This window comes from Lissotriton helveticus, chromosome 5_1 (assembly GCF_964261635.1).
Source record: "Lissotriton helveticus chromosome 5_1, aLisHel1.1, whole genome shotgun sequence".
Lineage (NCBI taxonomy): Eukaryota > Metazoa > Chordata > Amphibia > Caudata > Salamandridae > Lissotriton > Lissotriton helveticus.
In genome coordinates this window covers 1,789,200,421-1,789,220,859 of record NC_136065.1, presented here as the reverse complement: position 1 = coordinate 1,789,220,859, position 20,439 = coordinate 1,789,200,421, and the positions used below count along the sequence as shown (strand labels likewise).

The 20,439-nt window shown below is 47.2% G+C and overlaps 1 protein-coding gene across 2 annotated transcripts in view; it reads left to right on the top strand.

The window, feature by feature from the left end:
* The window catches only part of TLK2 (tousled like kinase 2), a 1,564,653-nt gene that overhangs the window by 832,822 nt on the left and 711,392 nt on the right, over window positions 1-20,439 (top strand). For both annotated transcript variants that reach the window (XM_078645098.1, XM_078645097.1), the window contains one exon: window positions 3,135-3,271. In XM_078645098.1, the coding sequence (XP_078501224.1) occupies window positions 3,135-3,271 (137 nt within the window). The remainder of the gene's footprint in view (window positions 1-3,134; window positions 3,272-20,439) is intronic.

The following is a 20,439-nucleotide window of genomic DNA, read 5'->3' as shown; positions in this document are numbered from 1 at the left end:
AGTAAAATGATAGCTCACTTATGTGGGTGTCCAATGCGAAATTGGCTAAAAAGGTATTTTTAAAATAATGTTGCTCTGCGAATTCTTTGCTGTACCCTTATTCCCCTCCAAAAACCAGGTAGTTTTGTTATAGGTAATTTTGAAGTTTCCGCAGTACGATTTGGGCCATTTCCTGTTGCAGCCACTATGCCTACCCACACAAGTGAGGTACCATTTTTGTCGGGAGACCTGAGAGAACGCTTGGTGGTAGGAAATTTGTGGGAGCCCAGTGATCCTACAACTTTCCAACACAGAAATGTGAGAAAAAATGTGTTTTTTCAACAAAAAGGGGATTCTGGGTAGGGAAATGTTGGGGGACCCATGCAAGCCATACCTTGCTGGACTCCTCCGGGTGTTTATTTTTCAGAAATGTGTGGCTTTGATAGGGTTCCGCCAAGCCTGGGGCCAAAAACTCATGGAACCCCCCCTTGCAAAACCAGGTTGTTTTGTGTTGGGTAATTATGATGTCACCTCAATAGGTTTTTGGCCCTTGCCTGTCGCTGGTACTTGACCCACCCACGCAAGTGAGGTGCCATTTTCATCGGGAGACCTCTGGGAATGCTGTGTAGAAGGAAATTTGTGAATCCACGCAGATTCCAGAACTTTCCCACACAGAAATTTGAGGGAAAAGTGTTTTTTTTCCAGCTAAATTTGAGGTTTGCAGGGGATTCTCCGTAGGGAAATGTTTGGGGACCCATGCAAGCCATACCTTGCTGAACTACCCAGGGTATCTAGTTTTCAGAAATGTGTGGGTTTGGTAGGGTTCCCTAGATGGCCGCCGAGCCCGGGGCCAAAAACTCATGGGACCCCCCTCTTGCAAAATCAGGTTGTTTTGTGATAGGTAATTTTGAAGTCGCTTCAATAGGTTTTGGGCCCTTGCCTCTCGCCACCACAGAAATGTGAGGAAAAAGTATTTTTTTATTTGTTTACACATTTTTAGGTCTGCAAGGGATTCTGGGTAATAGAACCTGGTGAGAGCCAGTCAAGTCACCCCATCCTAGATTCCCCTGGGTGTCTAGTTTTCAAAAATGTATAGGTTTGCTAGGTTTCCCTAGGTGCCGGCAGAGCTAGGGTTCAAAATTTACAGCTAGGCACTTTGCAAAAAAAGGGTCAGTTTTCACTGTGAAAATGTGGTGTGCCCACGTTGTGTTTTGGGCCGTTTCCTGTTCTGGGCTTTAGGACTACCCACACAAGTGAGGTACCATTTTTCTCGGAAGACTTTGGGGGACGCAGGGTGGGTTGAATTTTGTGGATCCATGCAGATTCCAGAACTTTCCACCACAGAAATGTGAGGAAAATGTGGATTTTCTGACAAATTCTGAGGTATGCAAGGGATTCTGAGTAACAGAACCTGGTGAGAGCTAGTCAAGTAGTCAAGCCACCCCATCTTGGATTTCCCTGGGTGTCTAGTTTTAAAAAATGTATACGTTTGCTAGGCTTCAAAACCTACAGCTAGGCACTTTGCAAAAAAAAGGGTCAGTTTTCACTGTGAAAATGTGGTGTGTCCAAGTTGTGTTTTGGGATTTCCTGTCACGGGCACTAGGCCTACCCACACAAGTGAGGTACCATATTTATCAGGAGACTTAGGGTAACACAGAATCGTAGAGCAACTGTTATTACCTATTGACTTTCGATGCATTTCTGCCTTCCAAATGAAAGACAATGTGTAAAAAAAATAAGTCATTTTGAAAAATTACCTATAATTCTCATGCTTGTATGGGTACTCACAATTTCTGAAATGTGCAAATATCTAATGTTTCTAAACTCTATTTTGTTCCAATTTCAGAAATACATCGGTGGCTTTCATACCTATTTAATTTTTTTCTATGTACGTATTTTAAAATTAATTGCTATATACCCAGTACATAATAAAAAACCATTGCAAGACGCTGCTCAGTTATTGGCTCTGGGCTCGTCGGGTACTTGGTGAACCTACAAGTCTAATATATCCCCACAACCAGAAAGGTACAGCGGATGTAACAGTATATTGCTTTCAAACAGCTATCATAATTAGAAGAAGTTACAGGTGAAAACGTTAACACAAATGGCTGTTTTTTTTAAACTGATTTTCAATTCTTCCTATATTCAACTACAAAAATACCCCTTGCTGAATTCAGAATGTTGTCTACTTTTCAAAAATGTATAGCTTTCCAGGATCCATTGTTGCTTTCATACCCATTTCAACCATTAACTGGAAAGAGCACAAAAGCACAAAAAATTGCAAAAATAGGCTATGTCCCCCGAAAAAAAGCCAAAACTGTGTAAAGAATTTTGGTTTTCTGACAAAAGTCTGCTTGTCCCTGAAAGCTGGGAAGATGGTGATCTCAGCACCACAGCCCCTTTTTTGATAACATTTGCAGGGCAAAACACAGATGCTTTCATCTGTAGCCCTTTTATCCCATCCCAAACACAACCCCCCCCTCTCATCCCCCCCCCCCCCGACATTAAATTTATTGCTGTTTTTTGTCTAATTTCTGGGTCCCCTCCAGGGGAATCCACAAACCCTGGGTACCTTTAGAATCCACATGATGTTGCAAAAAAAGAACGCAAATGTGGTGTGGATACCTTATGTGGTCAAAAAGCTAAGCACTAACTAACCCAATTAGCCAAAAAAAAGCTTAGCACAGGGGGGAGGCCTAGCAGCAAAGGGTTTAAGAGCCATGTTATGTGTCCTAACAAGATTACTTCATTATCTTATAGTAAATACAATGTGCAGGAACCTGCTTTAACAATGGTTTGTAGTTTGCTTCCTTTTAAAATGTAGCATGTGTCTGAATAACATGCCAAAGCAATATTGTGGTTAGTCTATCAAAAAGACCTTTGTGTAAACGTTTTAACGATTAAATACAAGTTTGTATTCTGTACTAGTACTCTTTCACTTCCAACACCAAGATTGGTGTGATTTAATGGTTCAGCCATTTTCTTCTCTTTAAATTTGTGAGCTTGCTGTACTGCATTAGCGGCAGTTGGTGTAAGATAGCCTTGTTTCCAACAGTTCTTTCTAGATTGGTTTTATTATAGTGCGTTGGGTGTGGCTTCAGCTCTAATATTGATATTACATTTCCTAATTAGGATTTGGTTGTGTGTTTATCTAGTCCAAACAGGAAAAAATGGCGTGCCGAGATAAGAGCATGCAAGACCGCCTCCGACTTGGACACTTCACAACGGTCCGGCACGGGGCCTCTTTCACTGAACAGTGGACAGATGGTTATGCTTTCCAGAACCTTATCAAGTAAGAGGAAGCTCATTTTTTCTGTACTTTTTCTAAAGGACCCGGCGTATAATTCAGCTTCAAAGGCTTTATGCTCCTCTTTAACCTGGCTTTTCTATCCTTTTTGCAAAGTTGTTCTACTGCTTGGTTGTTCACCCTTATTTGGTTCCATTTGTGCACATGTGCGAGAATAGTACACTGTTTGTATAAAAACTTTGTTTTTATTTTAGAAAGCTGCTTATTGTGTTCTTGTGTACAACTTAATTGGCTGCTTTTCCTCGCCACTTGCCATCTGTCCTCTTCTTTCAGCGTGTGCATACACTCATTCTTGACCTGAATTCACCAAACTTAGTATTGCTTCTTTACCATGTGAACATGTTTAAATATTATGGGCTATGTCATAAGGGGCCTTTCTGATAGCTACATCTAACTTGAGATTCTTCACCTTAATTCTGAGTTGCCAAGTGCCAAACTTGACCCAGAGAATTTTCCAGTAGTTCTCTTATACTGTTGTAGATGGTGCCCATGCCTTCACAATAACTCCATACTGCAACAGAAGTGAAGGTCCTGAGCCGTCACAAAAGCGCTACACCTAATGTTGCCTGATTTCTTTCCAGTCGCAACATGTTGGTTTTTGGTTGACTTTAAAAGTAACAGACACTGTGTCTGGGACAATGGCTGACCTGAAAATTATAGGATTCAGGACATGTAATAAGTGCAAGAAGTTCACTGACCCTCACCTGTGCTTTTGGTGCAAAGGGATCCAGTCATTACTAAGGTTCTGTGATAAATGTGCCCTCTGTCGATCTGGGAGTGGGAGGAGAAACTCTGTATCGATGATTATTTGAAGAGGTTGTGGACAAAAAAAAAGCGATCGGGCTACATGTTGTTGAGCCCATTGCTCTCCCGTTCAAGTAGTCTGTCCTGCACAAACTCCCATTCTTGCTCGAAGTTTCTAGTAAGTTGAAGATGCTCCATAAGTGTAAGAATGCTAAACTGTAGTAAGGCTTATTGGTCCATTGTCGACATTTGTTAAGTTAGCATGAGCTTCGCTGCCATGAGGCTACTTTTGCGCACGACACTGCATGCATATATTTCACAAGACTCTGTTTGTGCTCCTTTCACATGAGAACTGTCTACCTTGCAAGTTCTTTGCTGTTCTCTGAGGTTTAGTCTGCAAATGATGTTAAAGGTTAACACCTTGGCTGCTAGAGAAGTTTTCCTCCTGTGCTGCATTCCCTGATTTCCCATTGTTCATGACAAGGTCAGCTCGTCATTAGCACAGCTCCAGTGTGCCTCATGACGAGCTGAGCTCGTCATGAGCATGGAAGGAGTTAAACAACAATGCCCCTTGTTATTCTGTTCTGATCAGTTCCTCGCACCTAGACATAACATGCTACCCACAGCTGCACTCCTGGAAATCGTGTACTTTAATATTGCAACTGCAACCTGTTTTTGACACACTTGCAGACACCTTTCCTGCAAGAAGAGCTGTGCTTATCCTGTGATGTGAACATTGCATCTAGGCCTTGAGGTATGGGGTCTGCTGCCGACAAATCCCAAAGGTCTTCTTTATATAACAATCTATCTCTTTTATAGCATGCACATCCCAATCATCAGAACGAATGTCATGTGTGACCACATCACCCAGAGAGACTCTAAAGATATATGGTATGTTAATCAGCTCTGTGAACTTGAAAATCTACTTTATCCCAAACGATACTATCCGAAACAGAGAACGCTGAAATGTTAACAAGAGTCTGGTCATGCTTCAAGATGTTTGAAGATGAATGGAGAGCCAGAATTCCATCAATAGATTTTACAGCGGGTAAGTAGTGACCATTGATGAGTTGGAAAAAAACAGTTACAAATCCAATTGACATAAAAATAAAAATTAGTATCAACTAGATGCATGTCCATGGAGGAACCAAATAGGTAAGTTTAAACCAGGTCAAGAAAATGGACAATTTGTCTGGGTCTCTTAAGGAGGTGGAGATTAAGACACAAGAAAAACTGCCATGGTGTAAAGGACTGTCCGGTAAATCATGCAAAGAATCGCTTGTGGGATATATGTATTCAACATCTGCGTTGCAGGTGGAAGCAGGGGGTACAGAAGGTTGGTCAGCAACAGTGTCCATCTCGATCACAGTGTTGTGTGGCAAAATAGAAGATGTTATATTCCCTCGAGTCCTCAAAATTGAGAAGGTAAAATGACTGTTCGCGTACCCTTCAAGCCAAGCACTGGAACCGGTGCATGATAAGAGAGAGTAAATTATTTTGTATTCTCGATCTGTAGGAGAGTAGGGTCTGCAATCCTATGATCACCCAGATTTTTGCTTTTTGCTTCACTGATTTACGACTTTTCCTGGCTGTGGGTCTGCTAATCAGACCCACAGCCTAGCTGTTCTCTCTACTCCAAATTGTACCCAGGTACTGAATTGGCACTGGGCCCTCTCTTGTGTCCCTGTAACCAGGGCAGAGGTGTACCCAGAAGTCTCCCAGGGGCTGCAGCATGTATTATGCCACCCCTGAGTTGACTGACTAAATCAGACACAACTGGCTGCTTGACAGCTGGGGCAAGGTGGTGTAATCACCCTTTGCTTTAGATATAGTATTCCTATATCTAAACCTAAAATGGACACATATATTCCTATCAGTCACTCCTATGGCAGGCCTTAACAATCCTGAAGGCAGAGTGCGTGGAATAATGTGAAATGGTGCTCTGGCATGAGCTGAGCCCGTTTGCAGCTTGCGGAACCAAGTCCTAATAGCTGTTCCATGATAACGCTATACCATATACTCTTAAGTGCATTATGTACCTCGCGGTCATATGCTAACTTTGGTATAACATTATCAAAACATGTCGAGTAAGGTGTCATACAAATTGGAATACTAACCCCTCGCCAATTCTGGCGACGGGGTTAGCATTCCACCCTTCTAGAGGGACACGACATGTTAGTAACCTGTAACCCCGGTTAAAGTCAGACATAGCCTCAGCTCCACAAGATGGATGCTGCCACCGAGACACAAGTCTGCCCTCCAGATGCTGGGAGTCCTCCCAGCGCAGGAGGCAAGGACAAAGGGTTTCCTGCCAGGGGCGGTGCCAGCACCGTCCCAGACAGGATTTTGTGTATCCTAGGTAGGCAGGGCTTTAGAGGAAGGTGACTGCAAGTGGCACCCCGGTGCTCACTATGCATAGGCCGGCTTGAACCAGTTCCAGGGGCACTCCAGCCCCTGATCTGGGGAAAAGCCCGGCAAAGGAGAGGGGTGTAACCACCCCCCTCCTAGTCCCACCCATAGGGCAGGACTTAGTCGCGTGCCAGCCCCCTTTTGCAGGATAAAGGTAGGAGCAGGCCCCCTTCCAAATCAGATCATCTTTGAATCCTGAACCGACTTTCCACGAAAGGAACTCAAGACTCTTCTCAAGATTTCTCCCTTGTGACTAAGGAGTAGTCACCCTGCAGCAGCAGGCACCATCCAAGCATCGCGGTCTGCTGTAAGTCTCTCCTCCGGATCAAGACTGCCCAGCTCGACGAGAACCGGCTTCCCTGGCACCTCTGACCTCTACCTGCATCTTCAGCCCAGCTGAGACCCGTGGGTGTGACGAGACCTCAAGGGACCGGCCATCTTCAAGACTGCACAACGCTTGCCCAGCACGACTCCCGAGTGATCCTCGACCGAGTGCTTTGGGGTAAGAGAAGCCCCAACCCTGAGCAGCTCCAGCACCGAAGTTCAGCCCCCTTGCATCCACGAGATCTGCGTGGGGCCCTTCTGCTCTTTGCTGCTCACCGCGTTGTCCAGGTCGCTTGCCCGTTGACTAGTGGCCCTCTGACGACGAACTTCGACGACAAACACCGCTGGTCTGGTTGCTCCAGACTGGCCCTTGCTCCCCTCCAACAGAGGAGCACCCTGGACCCTCCTGGTCCACTCCAGACGCCATTTTAAGTCCACCGCGTGGGCTTGCATTTGCCAAGACTTGTTGCCCCAATCCTGGGTCCAGCGACGTCGACAGCAGATATCTTCGTGGGACAGCTCGCACCTCCATCCTGGTCGCCGACAACGCCTCCTGGTCCGAGAGACTGCAGAGCCCAGCAGCGCCCACTCACCTGGTTGAGGTGACTTCGTCCGGTGCCACTCTGGTGCCCACCTAAATCACTGGCTAGTGATTCAGAACTTGGTCCCCTCTGCTTACAGGTCTTCCTCTTCTCCGATCCAGGCTTGGATCCCCAAGAACTTCTTCACTGGTCGCCTGCCAGCAACTTCTTCCTTCAGGCTCCTGGTTCATCAACGAAGAAATCCGACGACATTTGAACCCTATGCAGCCGCAGCCCCTGGGCTAGGTAAACCGAGTACTCCAGTGCTCCAGCGTAGACCAACTCTCTAAGTGTCTAGATCCACTTTAGTTTTAGACCTACCAAGTCGGGTTCGCCCGAAAACACTAACTTTGCTTTTACTAGCCTCCATAGACTCTTTCCCGCCTTACGCGTGAGAGTTCCCACTCTGCACACAACGTCCCTAGGCCTCCTGCTTGCAATCTAAAGGTTCAGTAGTCCAGTCCTAGCGATTCTAAAGCCTATGAGAATAGTTACTTACCTGCTAGTATTTCGCATTCCACTTGTATAGTATATGGTTTTTCGTGCCCCTCGGGCATTCGTGTAAATTGTGCGACTTTAAGTATTTCTTTGTTATGTTATGTTATGTTATGTTATGTTATTTATCTTTTGTATAGCGCACGGCTACTCAAAAAGAGTGTCCCGGCGCTTTTAGTAAGGAGGGCTGCATCATAATAACATAACTCAATTAAAATAGAAAAAAAGACAGAAGGCCGAGCGAACGCACAAAAAGCGGACTACTGGGAGAACAGCCAGGTTTTAAGGCCTTTTCTAAAGGCAAGAAGGCTGGTAGCAACCCGCAGAGTGAGCGGCAGAGAGTTCCACAACTGTGGCGCTATTAGTCCGAAAGAGCGGCCACCCAGGCGAGCTCTCTTCACTCGCGGGACAACCGCCAGGAACAGAGCTTCCGACCTCAAAGAGCGAGTCGGGTGATAAAAGGCCAGTCTCTTTTGGAGATACTTTGCTCCCACCGCGTGGAGGGCCTTATAGGCCAGAGTCAAAGCCTTAAAGGCAATCCGCTTCCGGATTGGAAGCCAGTGCAGGGTCTTCAACAGACCCACTGCACTGGTCCGTCTGTTAAATCCAAAGATAGCTCTCGCGGCAGCATTTTGCACCACTTGGAGCCGCTGCAGCAGATACTCTGGCAGGCCCAGGTAAAGAATGTTGGCATAATCTAACCTGGACCCGATTAGAGCCTGCACCGTCAGCTTCCTATGATCCTCAGACAACAGGGGGAGGAACCTCCGCAGCATCCTCAGGAGGCCAAAGCACATGCCCGACACCCCGAGGATCTGGGATTTCAACGTTAGTTCCTTATCCATCTTGACCCCCAAATTCTTAGCAATTTTGGAATAACAAGACGGAGGGAACATATTGCGGGGCCACCAAGCCTGCCAGTCTGGCTCTGTATCACACCCAAAGAAGAGTACCTCTGACTTATCGGAATTGCACTTGAGGCTGTTCAGTTGGAACCATTGAAAAACAGCCCCAAGGCAATCCCGGATACTCTCCCCATCAAAGTCTCCTCCTCTCTTGCACGAGAAGAGGAGCTGGGTGTCGTCGGCGTAGGATACGATCTGGGCCCCATACGACTCCGCCAACGCCGCCAAAGGGGTCATGAAGATGTTAAAAAGGGTCGGGCTCAAAATAGAGCCCTGTGGGACCCCGACTCCCAGAGGCGGCATCGCGGCGGAATCTGGCGAGGCCCAGACCGTTTGCCGGCGGCCAGCTAGAAAGGAGGAAAACCAGCCGAACACCGTCCCCCGCAGACCTATCTCATAGAGTCTAGCGAGCAGGCCATCATGGGGGACGGTGTCGAAAGCCGCCGACAAGTCCAACATCACCAGCATGGCTTTGCCCCCCGAGTCCCGAACTCCTTTAATGGTTTCTGAGACCTCAAGGAGCGCAGTCTCTGTGCTGAGATGGGGACGAAAGCCCGACTGGGTGGCGTGCAGGATCTCATTGGTCTCAAGAAAATTGGAGAGCACCACCTGAACGTGCTTTTCCACAATCTTCGTGAGAGGCGGCAGCAGCGAAATATGCCTATAACTGGCAGGGGCCTTCGGGTCCAGGCCTGGCTTCTTGAGCAGCGGAATCACCATCGCCTGCTTCCAGGCCTGCGGGACCACTCCCTGGCTCAGCGAAAGGTTCAACAGCGGATTCGCCAGCGGATTGATCACCTCTGCAACTTTCGCCAGAAATTTAGCAGGGCAAGGGTCCAAAGGCGAACCCGATTTAAGATTGCCCATGAGAGCTAAAGAGGCAGGGGCAGAGATCGGAGGAAACACATCCAGCGTCAGACCTGGCGAAGCCCGTGGGAACAAGATGGCCTCAGAATTAATCTGGCCCGTAGATACAGCCACTGGAAAGGAATCCTGTATAAGTTGGATCTTGCTCGTAAAAAAATCAGCAAGGTCCGAAGCCCACGAATCAGATGGTCTTTCATCCGAGGTATTGGACCGTGGGGAAATAAATTCCCTCACAATGGAGAAAATCTCCTTGCAGGAGTTGGAGGCGGCTTCTATTCTCCCTGCCAAGTAGGCTTTTTTTCCCAGGCGAATGTCCCGGTGATAGGCCTTAACCGCCGTCTTATAGGTCAGTTTGGCTGCAGTATCGTATTGTGCCCGCCACGCTCTTTCGGCCACCTTACACTGCTGCCGCATAGCCAACAGTGCTGCGGTGAACCTAGGCGCGGAGACCCGTTTCGGTGTCAGGCGAGGTGTCACTTCCGGGGCAAGATCATTTAGCCTGTCTAAAAGCCACGCCTGCAAGGCCTCCAAATCCCTCTCTAGGTCGACTGAGAGGGAGCAGGGGTGATCCACGGCAGCCTGGGCCAGCATCACTTGGGTCACTCGATGGTATGCCCTATGGACACGACCCTGCTGCTGTGAAAAAGCAGCAGCCGGTTTAACTATGCCTTTGATCGAGAATTTGGCAAGCAAGTGGTCTGACCATAGTACCGGGATGATCTCAATCACCTCAAGAGGGGATGATGAGAATACCTGGTCAAGAGTGTGCCCCTTGTCATGCGTAGGCCCGTGCAGATGCGGGAGCAGTCCCAGCGGGGCCATAACCTCAGAGAGTTTAATAGCGGCAGGGTCCGATGGGTCATCCATCCGGAAGTTGAAATCCCCCGCCACGATGCAGTGATCCGCTTTCAAGGGCAGCCCCAACAACACGGAATCAAGATCTTCAAAGAACATTCCGGGTGGACCCGGCGGTCTATAAATCAACAATCCCTTAACTGATTGATGCGGAGACAGAGTGATAGAAAAAGCAAGGGACTCCGAGCTGCGGATATCCTCCACTGACAAAATAGCACAGGGCATGCCCTTCTTCACCACCAGTGCCACACCGCCACCCCTTCCCTTAGCTCTATCCTTCCTGAAGATGTTATAATCAGGCGGGATAGCCGTAGCGACATCTGGGTTGGAAAATTCACCCCACCACGTCTCAGTAAGCATAAGACAAAGTGGCTTCACCGTATCTAGAAGCTCAAATATGTCTTGTGCGTGTCTACACGCCGACCTGGTGTTTAATAGCATGCAGAGATATCCAACACTGACGATGTTATTGTTGGAAAGCGATAACTGAGCGCGGTTGGGGCACCAGCCACAGCCAGGGCAGTAGGACTTACCTCGGTGACGTCCGGGGAAGACCGTGCAACAGCCAGTGGCTAGATTGTCGAGAGAGCGAAGCTCCCCAAAGGTATATTGCAACACAGGTGACCCGGGAGGACACATACCTGGTATCAGAGCCCCACCCGCCGCCCCGAACGCCTCCGGGACGCTGACGGGACAGACGGGCAGGACTCTGGCTTGACTCAGGCGCAATTCAGGCGCCACCGCTGCGCGTCTCCGCTGCGCGAAGGGAAGCGAGCTTTAAATGCAGCCTCACCTGGTCTCCAACCGGAGCACTAGAGCGCTGGATCCGGAGGAGCGCTGGAAGGACAGCAGCCCCAATATGGCGGCCAGGCGCCACGAGTAAGCAGCCAAAATGCGATTAACTCCGCTCTAGAAGCGGTGGGGGGCCCAATTATGATGTAAGTGTGTGGGCACGGCGGCGGCAATAAAAACAGGGGCAGAATAAAATAAAGTAACAAAGATAGAAAAAACGGTAATTTAAAATACAAAGCGCAGCGCGCCTGCAACAATATTAAGCACAGAATGCAGCACGATGAAAATTGCAATGTCTCCTTACTAGAGGACGAGCTGCACTGCCAGCTCGCCTTAAATGCAGCCTCACCTGGTCTCCAACCGGAGCACTAGAGCGCTGGATCCGGAGGAGCGCTGGAAGGACAGCAGCCCCAATATGGCGGCCAGGCGCCACGAGTAAGCAGCCAAAATGCGATTAACTCCGCTCTAGAAGCGGTGGGGGCCCAATTATGATGTAAGTGTGTGGGCGCGGCGGCGGCGGCAATAAAAACAGGGGCAGAATAAAATAAAGTAACAAAGATAGAAAAAACGGTAATTTAAAATACAAAGCGCAGCGCGCCTGCAACAATATTAAGCACAGAATGCAGCACGATGAAAATTGCAATGTCTCCTTACTAGAGTTTTGTTGTGTGCTTAGCTCCCTGTCTCATAAAGAGCCAGGGTAGTCTTGTTATAAATAAATATACTTTATTTTTCATAACAACTTGTGTGGTGTCCTTTCACTTGGTGTTCAAGGGGTGTATGTGATGGTAAAACAGCTGGCTTAACACGCCCTCTAGAGTTTAGCCTAAAGACTGCACGTGTCCATGCTACTAGGATAGCTGGTCTATCAGGTTGACTTACAACCAAACATCAATAAGGGTTGTTTGGACTGATACATAGTGTTCACTAGAATAGTGAGCACTGCATATCAGGCCAACTTCTCACACCATCTGTTCTCGGACCAGATCTCCAACTTTAGGAAGTGAGCCGACCACTGGATTGTGGAGTGCTGCATCAGTTGCTGAGAGCAAATGTTCCGTAGCAAGGCTGGCACTTGTCTCTTGTAGGTTCTGTAACATAGCAGAATGATTATCTACGCCAAAGGTTGCGCAAGCCGATGAAACATCTAGACCTTCAAGGTCTGGCACAAACATTTTGATGCCAAAGAGCATTTCTTATGGGGTCCGCCCAACCAGAGGTCTTCTAGGGAGATTATTTAATGCACGTTGGAACCCATAAAAATGGGCTAACCAGTTCCCAAGACTCTAGCTGTCAAGGATTGCTTTCAGTCAAGGTTCATTCGCTCCACAATTGAGTTGCCCTCAGGCATGTTTGGAGACGAAAATTGCACCATCACCTCCTAAGACCTCATAGCATCCTTGTACGCCATAGAGGCGAACACTGGACCTTGGTCAGAATGAAAGGTGCCACATAGAAAAATCCGTACAAAGACGCTCAAATCCCTGATGACATTTCGAGCACCAGCACTGCGTTGTGACCACACACAAAGGAACCTAGTGCATGAATCCACTGCAACTAACATATATGTTCGATGCATATGAGCTGCAGATTACACACTGTGCATAGATGGCCACCTAGTGTTGGGCCCGGATGTTTGCAGTTTGTTTTTGTTGTAGAAAAGTCTTTGGAAGTCACAGGGCCCGGATGTGTTTCCAGCACTCTGTGTTGGAACCGATTTCCTTTGGCGCGCAATCCTCACCAGCTTCGCCGATATAGTTTCGAACGTGTTTCCAGTCGCACTACTCATCAACTTCGAAGTCTTCGATTCCGGTCCTCAATGAAGGCCTTCGGGCCCACCTAGGCCTCAACTTCCAGCTCATGGAAAGGACTCCATTTAAAAAGTGTCCTCAATGTGGGTCGAAGTTTCCCCACACCGACCTACATGAGGTGTGTAACCTTTGCCTCTCTCCGGAGCACGAGGCCAGAGACTGTTCCGCTTGTGCCTCCTTCCGCTCCTAAAAGATGATCCGGGACCGAAGAGCTAGGAGAACAATGGCTCGTTCATCAGCTCCGATTCCAGACGACATTTTCTAAGAAGGCGTCAAAGTCCCAGAACATCATGGCGTCGAATGCATTTCTGAGGCCGAAGATTCCGAAGTCGAGGACATCACTCCAGCACAGCGGGTCGTAAGTAAGACCGTCGACCCCAACCCTTCCTCGACACATACAAAAAAGGCTTCGGTCACACGGGACACTGCTTCCACTGCCCCGCCCTCGGGCCCGGCAAAGAAGCTTACTAAGCCTTCTGGCGACTCAAGCTCGAGTCTGTCTGCCCACGGTGCTGGCGCACACCTACCGGCACCGAAAAAGATATCGCCCGCCACGCCGACATTAAAACAATCGGCACCGAAGCCTACTGCTAGTCCCTCCGCACCGAAACCCAAATCTGACACAAGCAAACACGCTTCGGATTCGAAAAAATCATCGGATCTGAAAAAACCGTTGGATCCCAAAACTCCATCGGAGGCGAAACATTCATCGGAGCCAAAAAAATCACCGGAGCCAAAAAAGACTCCGGCTAAAGACACTCCCAAACAACAAGTTTCAAAGCCAAAAGAAGCCCCCAGTTCGGTGCCAAGAACTCCCTCCACACCAAAAGTTCGGCCTCCTGCAGAGGACTTATTTCATCCAGACCCTGCACAAAAGACTCTTGTTAAGGATCCAACCACTGGTCGACTAACTCTTAGTTGAAGAAAACGACCACTGGATACACCTGCACCGGCTCCTCATCCAAAGAAGAAGGACATTGCTACCTCTCCTCTAAGGATCCCCTCCCCTACTCCTCCACCTATGCCATCACCACCTGCTCCCCTACCACAGCACTCCCCCTACATCTTCTATCATACCAAATGATGACAACAGGAATGATAGCTCTGACGATACAGGAGGTGGTGCAGATGATCCCTCTATTCCTCCAGGCTCACCTGACCCATGGGATGATTACAACACCCCAGACGTCCCTAACGTCCCTCAAGACGACATATTTCCCTCTAGGCCTTCCCCACCAGAAGACACTATGGGATTTAATCAGCTATTACACAGGGCTGCACAATAACATGGGGTAGACATGCACACTGACCCTGTAGATGAAGACTTCCTAATGGATACTTTTGATAATTCCCAAAGATCCTTGTTAATTTTACCCATGCTTAAGGGAGTTATTAAGCATGCTCCTGAAGTCTTCAAATACCCAGTTAGAACGCGGGTCATCAATCCATGCATTGAGAAAAAATATAAAGCTACCCCTTTAGATCCATATATATTAAAGGCCCAGTACCATTAGACTCTCTTGTGGTCTCTAATGCACGCAAAAGAGCAAATTCACAAACATCAGGTGAAGCTCCCCCACCAGATAGAGTCTAAGCTCCTTGACGCATCAGGTAAAAGGACGGCGTCTCAGGCAGCAAACATGTGGCGTATTGCCAATACGCAAGCATTATTAGCAAGATATGACAGGGCACATTATGATGAATTAGAATCATTAATGCAGCACCTCCCTGATAGATATAAAGATAGAGCAAATGAGCTTATCCAAGATGGAAAAAAGTTACAAACACCTCTATTCGTTGTGCATTAGATTCAGCAGACACTGCCTCAAGAGCAATTAACACCAGTGGTTTGCTGTGTAGACATGCATGGCTACGTATTTCAGGGTTCAAACCTGAAGTCCAAAGTGCTATACTTAACCAGCCCTTTGATGAGCAACACTTATTCAGACCTAATGTAGATGTATCCCTTGAAAAGATGAAGAATAATACTGATACAGCCAAATCTATGGGATCCCTGCAGTTGCAGGCTCCCAAACGCTCATTTCGCCGCTCATCTTACAGAGGCGCCACAAGAGGATACGCTTCAGAAACACCCTCTACCTCTTACAAAGCCCCCACACAATCCACCTATAGTAGGGGCTACCAAAGGGGTGGTTACAGAGGTAACAACAATAAGGGCAGAGGGAAAAACAACAACTCCCGCTCTGCCTCCACACCTGCCCAATGACTTCCCTCCCCTTCCCCGCCCCATTCCAATCCTGTCGGGGAAAGACTACAACAATAACTACCAGCCTGGGAAAACATCACATCAGACAGGTGGGTGCTACAAATATTTCAGTCAGGTTACTGTCTCGAACTAACATCTACCCCCCCAAATATACCACCCAGACAGCGTCCAATGTCACAAGAACATCTGATACTGCTCAAACAGGAGGCTCTATCCCTCCTGCAGAAAAATGCAATAGAAATAGTTCCAATGCATCAGCAAAACAAAGGAGTATACTCCCTGTATTTCTTAATCCCAAAGAAGGACGGATCTCCAAGGCCTCTCCTAGACCTCAGACCTCTAAACCTGTACATACAGTCAGACCACTTTCATATGGTCACACTCCAGCAGGTCCTTCCTCTCCTTTTACAAGACGACTTCCTTGTCATTCTGGATCTCAAGGACGCCTACTTCCACATTCCTATCCACACAGCGCTCAGAAAATATCTCAGATTTGTACTAGATGGTCAGCACTACCAATTCAAAGTACTCCCATTCGGAGTCACAACAGCACCATGGGTGTTTACCAAATGCCTAGCAGTAGTTGCAGCACATTTAAGAAGGCAGCATATCCACGTCTTCCCATATCTAGATGACTGGCTCATAAAAGCCAGCTCATACAGCCAGTGTGTACAACACACTCGCGCCACAATTCAACTGCTCCATGACTTGGGATTCACTGGAAAATCACACCAAGTCACATCTGCAACCATCACATGTACAACAATATCTTGGCGCTACAATAAACACCCAACTAACACTAGCATATCCCTCTCCAAACAGGATAACAAGTACAAACTCTCCTAACAAAATTCAAACTGCAGCACTCGCTTCCAGCTCGAGTGTTCATGCAGCTCATAGGAATGATGGCATCCTGCATATTCATAGTACCTCACGCAAGACTACAAATGCGTCCGCTTCAAGAGTGCTTAGCAAGACAATGGAACGAGGCTCACGGTCAATTAACAGGCCTAGTGTTGGTAGACAGTCGGACTCATCGTTCTCTGCAATGGTGGAACACCAAAAACCTTTCAAAAGGCCAACCGTTTCTAGAGCCTGTTCCTCAAATAGTCATAACAGCGGACGCATCGCTCTCCGGCTGGAGAGCTCACGTACCAAGTGAGGTATCATTTTACTCCGGAGAACAAGGGGAACACAGGGTGGTAGGACATTTGTGCCGGCACGGAGATCCCACGCAAAAATTTATGGAAAAGTGTTTATTTTAACTAATTTTAAGGTTTGCAGGGAATTCTGGGTAGGAAAATGTTGGGGGACCCACGCATGCCATACCTCCCTGGACTCCCCCGGGTGTCTAGTTTTCAGAACTGTTTGGGTTTGGTAGTTTCCAAAGATGGCCGCCGAGCCCCGGGCCAAAAACTCAGGTGCCCCCCCCCCCCAAAAAATAAGGTAGTTTTGCCAAAGGTAATTTTTAAGTCTCCACCGTACGATTTGGGCCTTTTCCTGTTGCAGCCACTATGCCTACCCACGCAAGTGAGGTACCATTTTTATCGGAAGACCTGGGGGAACGCTGGGTGGGAGGAAATTTGTGTTAACCCAGTGATGCCACGCTTTCCCACACAAAAATGTGTGAAAAATCTGATTTTATTCAGCTAAAATTGAGGTTTGCAAGGGATTCTGGGTAAAGGAACGTTGGAGGATCCACGCAAGCCATACCTCCTTGGAAGCCCCCGGGTGTCTACTTTTCAGAAATGTGTAGGTTTGGTAGGTTTCCCTAGATGGCAGTCTAGCACGGGGCCAAAAACCCAGGTAACCCCCCTTGCTAAAGCTGGTGGTTTTGACGTAGGCAATTTTGAAGTTGCCTATGTCAAAACCACCAGCTTTTGTAAATTCCAATCACGAGTCCTAACAGCTGGAAATATGGCTGTTGCCATCAAGGGACTGGTAGACCAATATGAAGCCAGGTTCGGCTTCTTTAACAAACCCATCAATAAAGTCAATCCCAAAAACTTCTTCAGCTCTTCCAGATTTGTGGGAGTCCACCGGGTAGCTCTAGAGTGGGGCCTATGTTTGTCACTGTTGACCCTCAAAAAAAACTGTTCAGCATACAAATTAGTCTGCTCAACAATCTCACCCAAAAACACATCATCCATAAATAGCTGAAAATACTGTATAGGCAAAAAGTTTTCACAATCCACTCTACACCCTGCTTCACCGCTAAAGGCAGGCAACACCGGCTGCACCATGTTAGGATCAACCCAGAGTCCAACACTTCCAGTAGGAAGACTAGCAGCCTCAGGCTGCAATCCAGCTGCCTCTTTCACCATCGGCACAGCAGTGTCCTCCTCTAACACAGGCCCTTCATCTGCACTGAGAGTACCTTCATCATCCGATGATTCCATGTGGAGAGAAAACTCACTGCCAGAATCTTCCCCTCCCTCCTCTCCCTCAGACGCACTGTCAGTGTCATAATCCGGCTCAGAGGAAGACTCAAGAAGCATACCAACCACCTGCTGAGCAGTCATTCTACGGCTAGCCATAATGATTACTAATAAAGGTAAATTGTCACACAAGTCAACAACAACAATCACTATGTAAAATAAACAATGATCAAAATTCACCTTTATCAAAAATACCTATAAACTGCAAAACAAAACCACTCACTTGCCTGAAGTAGCTAAAGTCAACACCACATACTCTGCACAGACACAGTATGGATCAACAATATCCCACTAAAAAAGAAAGAGAAAACAAAAATACACATAAGACAATGCAAAACACATCACAAAGAATTTCATGCTCAAAACAGTAACTAAATGCCACTATGACACCGCTTACAATTTTTTTTTTACATACATTACAATATAACTCATTTGGAGTACATACAACAAAAATCATTTTTCTTACCTAAAAAATGCAACTACACAAAACTGCAGAACAACCACTGTCAAAACCGCAAACAGGAAGCAAAAGCTTTACACTAGATTTAAAAAGAAGGAAAAAAAATTAGATTCACATATTCAAAAAAAGCACCAGTCCACCTGCCAAGCTAAGGGGTAGGTGGGCCTAACAGTATAAAATCAAAAGGGGAGCAACACTTGCCCATGAGGCCACCCCCCACCAAAACAAAAATTAAAAAAACGCTGGTGTCCAGTGGCTTCTGCCCCCCTTGGGGACAGATGGGACTAAACACATTCTGCTACTCTACCACTAAGAAGCAGTAAAGGCCACTATCATCCTCCCATAAAAGGGGAACGACCCATGTCCAAGGGGTGGATCCCCAGCATAAAAATAAACCCTGGTGCCCTAGTGACCCATAAAAAACCCAGCAAAACTGCCCTTCAAGACAACACCAAAAGGGGGATGATGGACGGAGCCCTTGAGCAAATCTAACACTCACCCCCCAGACAACTGATCTTGGTTTAATCCATCATCATTATTTAGCTCAATTCACCAACCCAGGTTAGACATGGCCAAGTGCAAATCAGACTGACCCTTTGCACTTTGATTGCCCTAAGTTGTCAGAGGGTGGTCCCTTGCTCACTTTGCCACTTGACTCGAGCTAACCTGGCTGATAACGGCTGATTAGCAGGTAACCAGTCCCATTATGGATGATTTTGGGCCAGGTAAGATATGGCTTGGCAGTTCAGGCTGGACTGCTCCCATGAAGCATAGGGTCAGAATAAGTTTGCATATGGCCATGTCTGAACTGGGGTGCTGGAGTGAGCTACACCAGCTAAAACCTAACATCATGGGCAAAACATATGCACCAAAAAAGGGGAGAGACCCTTGCCCAAGGGGCCACCCCCCACTAGATTGACTCAATTGGCACAGTCTGCCACATACATTTTAAAAAATTAAAATCTGCCCCGTAAGGGGGGCAAACAAAGCAAAAAGGATGGCCCCCAAAAGGGTAGCGACCCTTACCTAAGGGGTCACTACCCAAAACAAAAAACAAAAAATGTGGGTGTCCCAAAATGGCGCCCAAGGGGAGTAACCCTTGCCCAAGGGGCCACTCCCCAGCATATCCCAAAATTTAAAATAAATTTGATCCCCCCCAGGGGGGCAGATAAAGTCTTAATAATTGCCCCCAAAAGGGGAGCAACCCTTGTCCAAGGGGTCACTCCCCAAAGCAAAAACAAAAAAATTTGGGCTTCCTAAAATGGCCCCCAAGGTGAGTGACCCTTGCCAAAGGGGCCACTTCCCAGCACATCCTAAAATAACATTAAATTTGCCCCCCCCCCCCAGGGGGCAGGCAAAGCCTTTTTACTTGCTCCCAAAAGGGGAGCAACCCTTGTCCAAGGGGTCGCTCCCCAAAAGAAACAAAAAATAATAGGCCTCGCAAAATGGCCCCCAAATGAGTGACCCTTGCCCAAGGGGCCACTCCCCTACGCATTGCCAAAATTCGACTTTAAATTATTTAAATTAATAATCTGCCCCCCCCTCTTAGAAGAGTCTGTGAACTACAAGCATTTACCATTCAAGAACCCTTTTTGCAAATGCATCATAACAAAGTGGTTCTACGCACTAATCCTAAATTCCTTCCAAAAGTCGTTTCACCATTTCATCTAAATCAATCTGTTGAAATGCCCGTTTTTTTCGCGCAGCCACAAACAGTCGCAGAAAGAGCTCTACACACCTTAGACGTCAAAAGAGCATTACTGTACTACATCGAAAGGACACAAACTTTTCGTCAGACTAAACAACTTTTTGTGTCTTTTTCACCACCACATAAAGGCAACCCCATATCAAAATCAGGGATAGCTAGGTGGATTGTTAAATGCATACAAATATGTTAACAGAAAGCCAAAAGTACGCTAACAATTCCTCCAAAAGCCCATTCTACAAGGAAAATAGGGGCTTCAATGGCAATCTTAGGGAACATTCCCCTAGATATATGCAAAGCAGCTACATGGTCTACACCGCACACATTCGCAAAACACTATTGTGTAGATGTGCAAACTAAACAACAAGCCACTGTGTGCCAGGCTGTACTAAAAATTCTGTTTCAAACTACTGCAACGGATACTGGTGGTCGTCACTAGGTGTGGGTACTGCTATACAATCTATGAACAGTGTGTAAGCTGCAGGTCATATGCCTCGAACGGAAAATGCTACTTACCAGTATGCCTCTGTTCTTGGCATG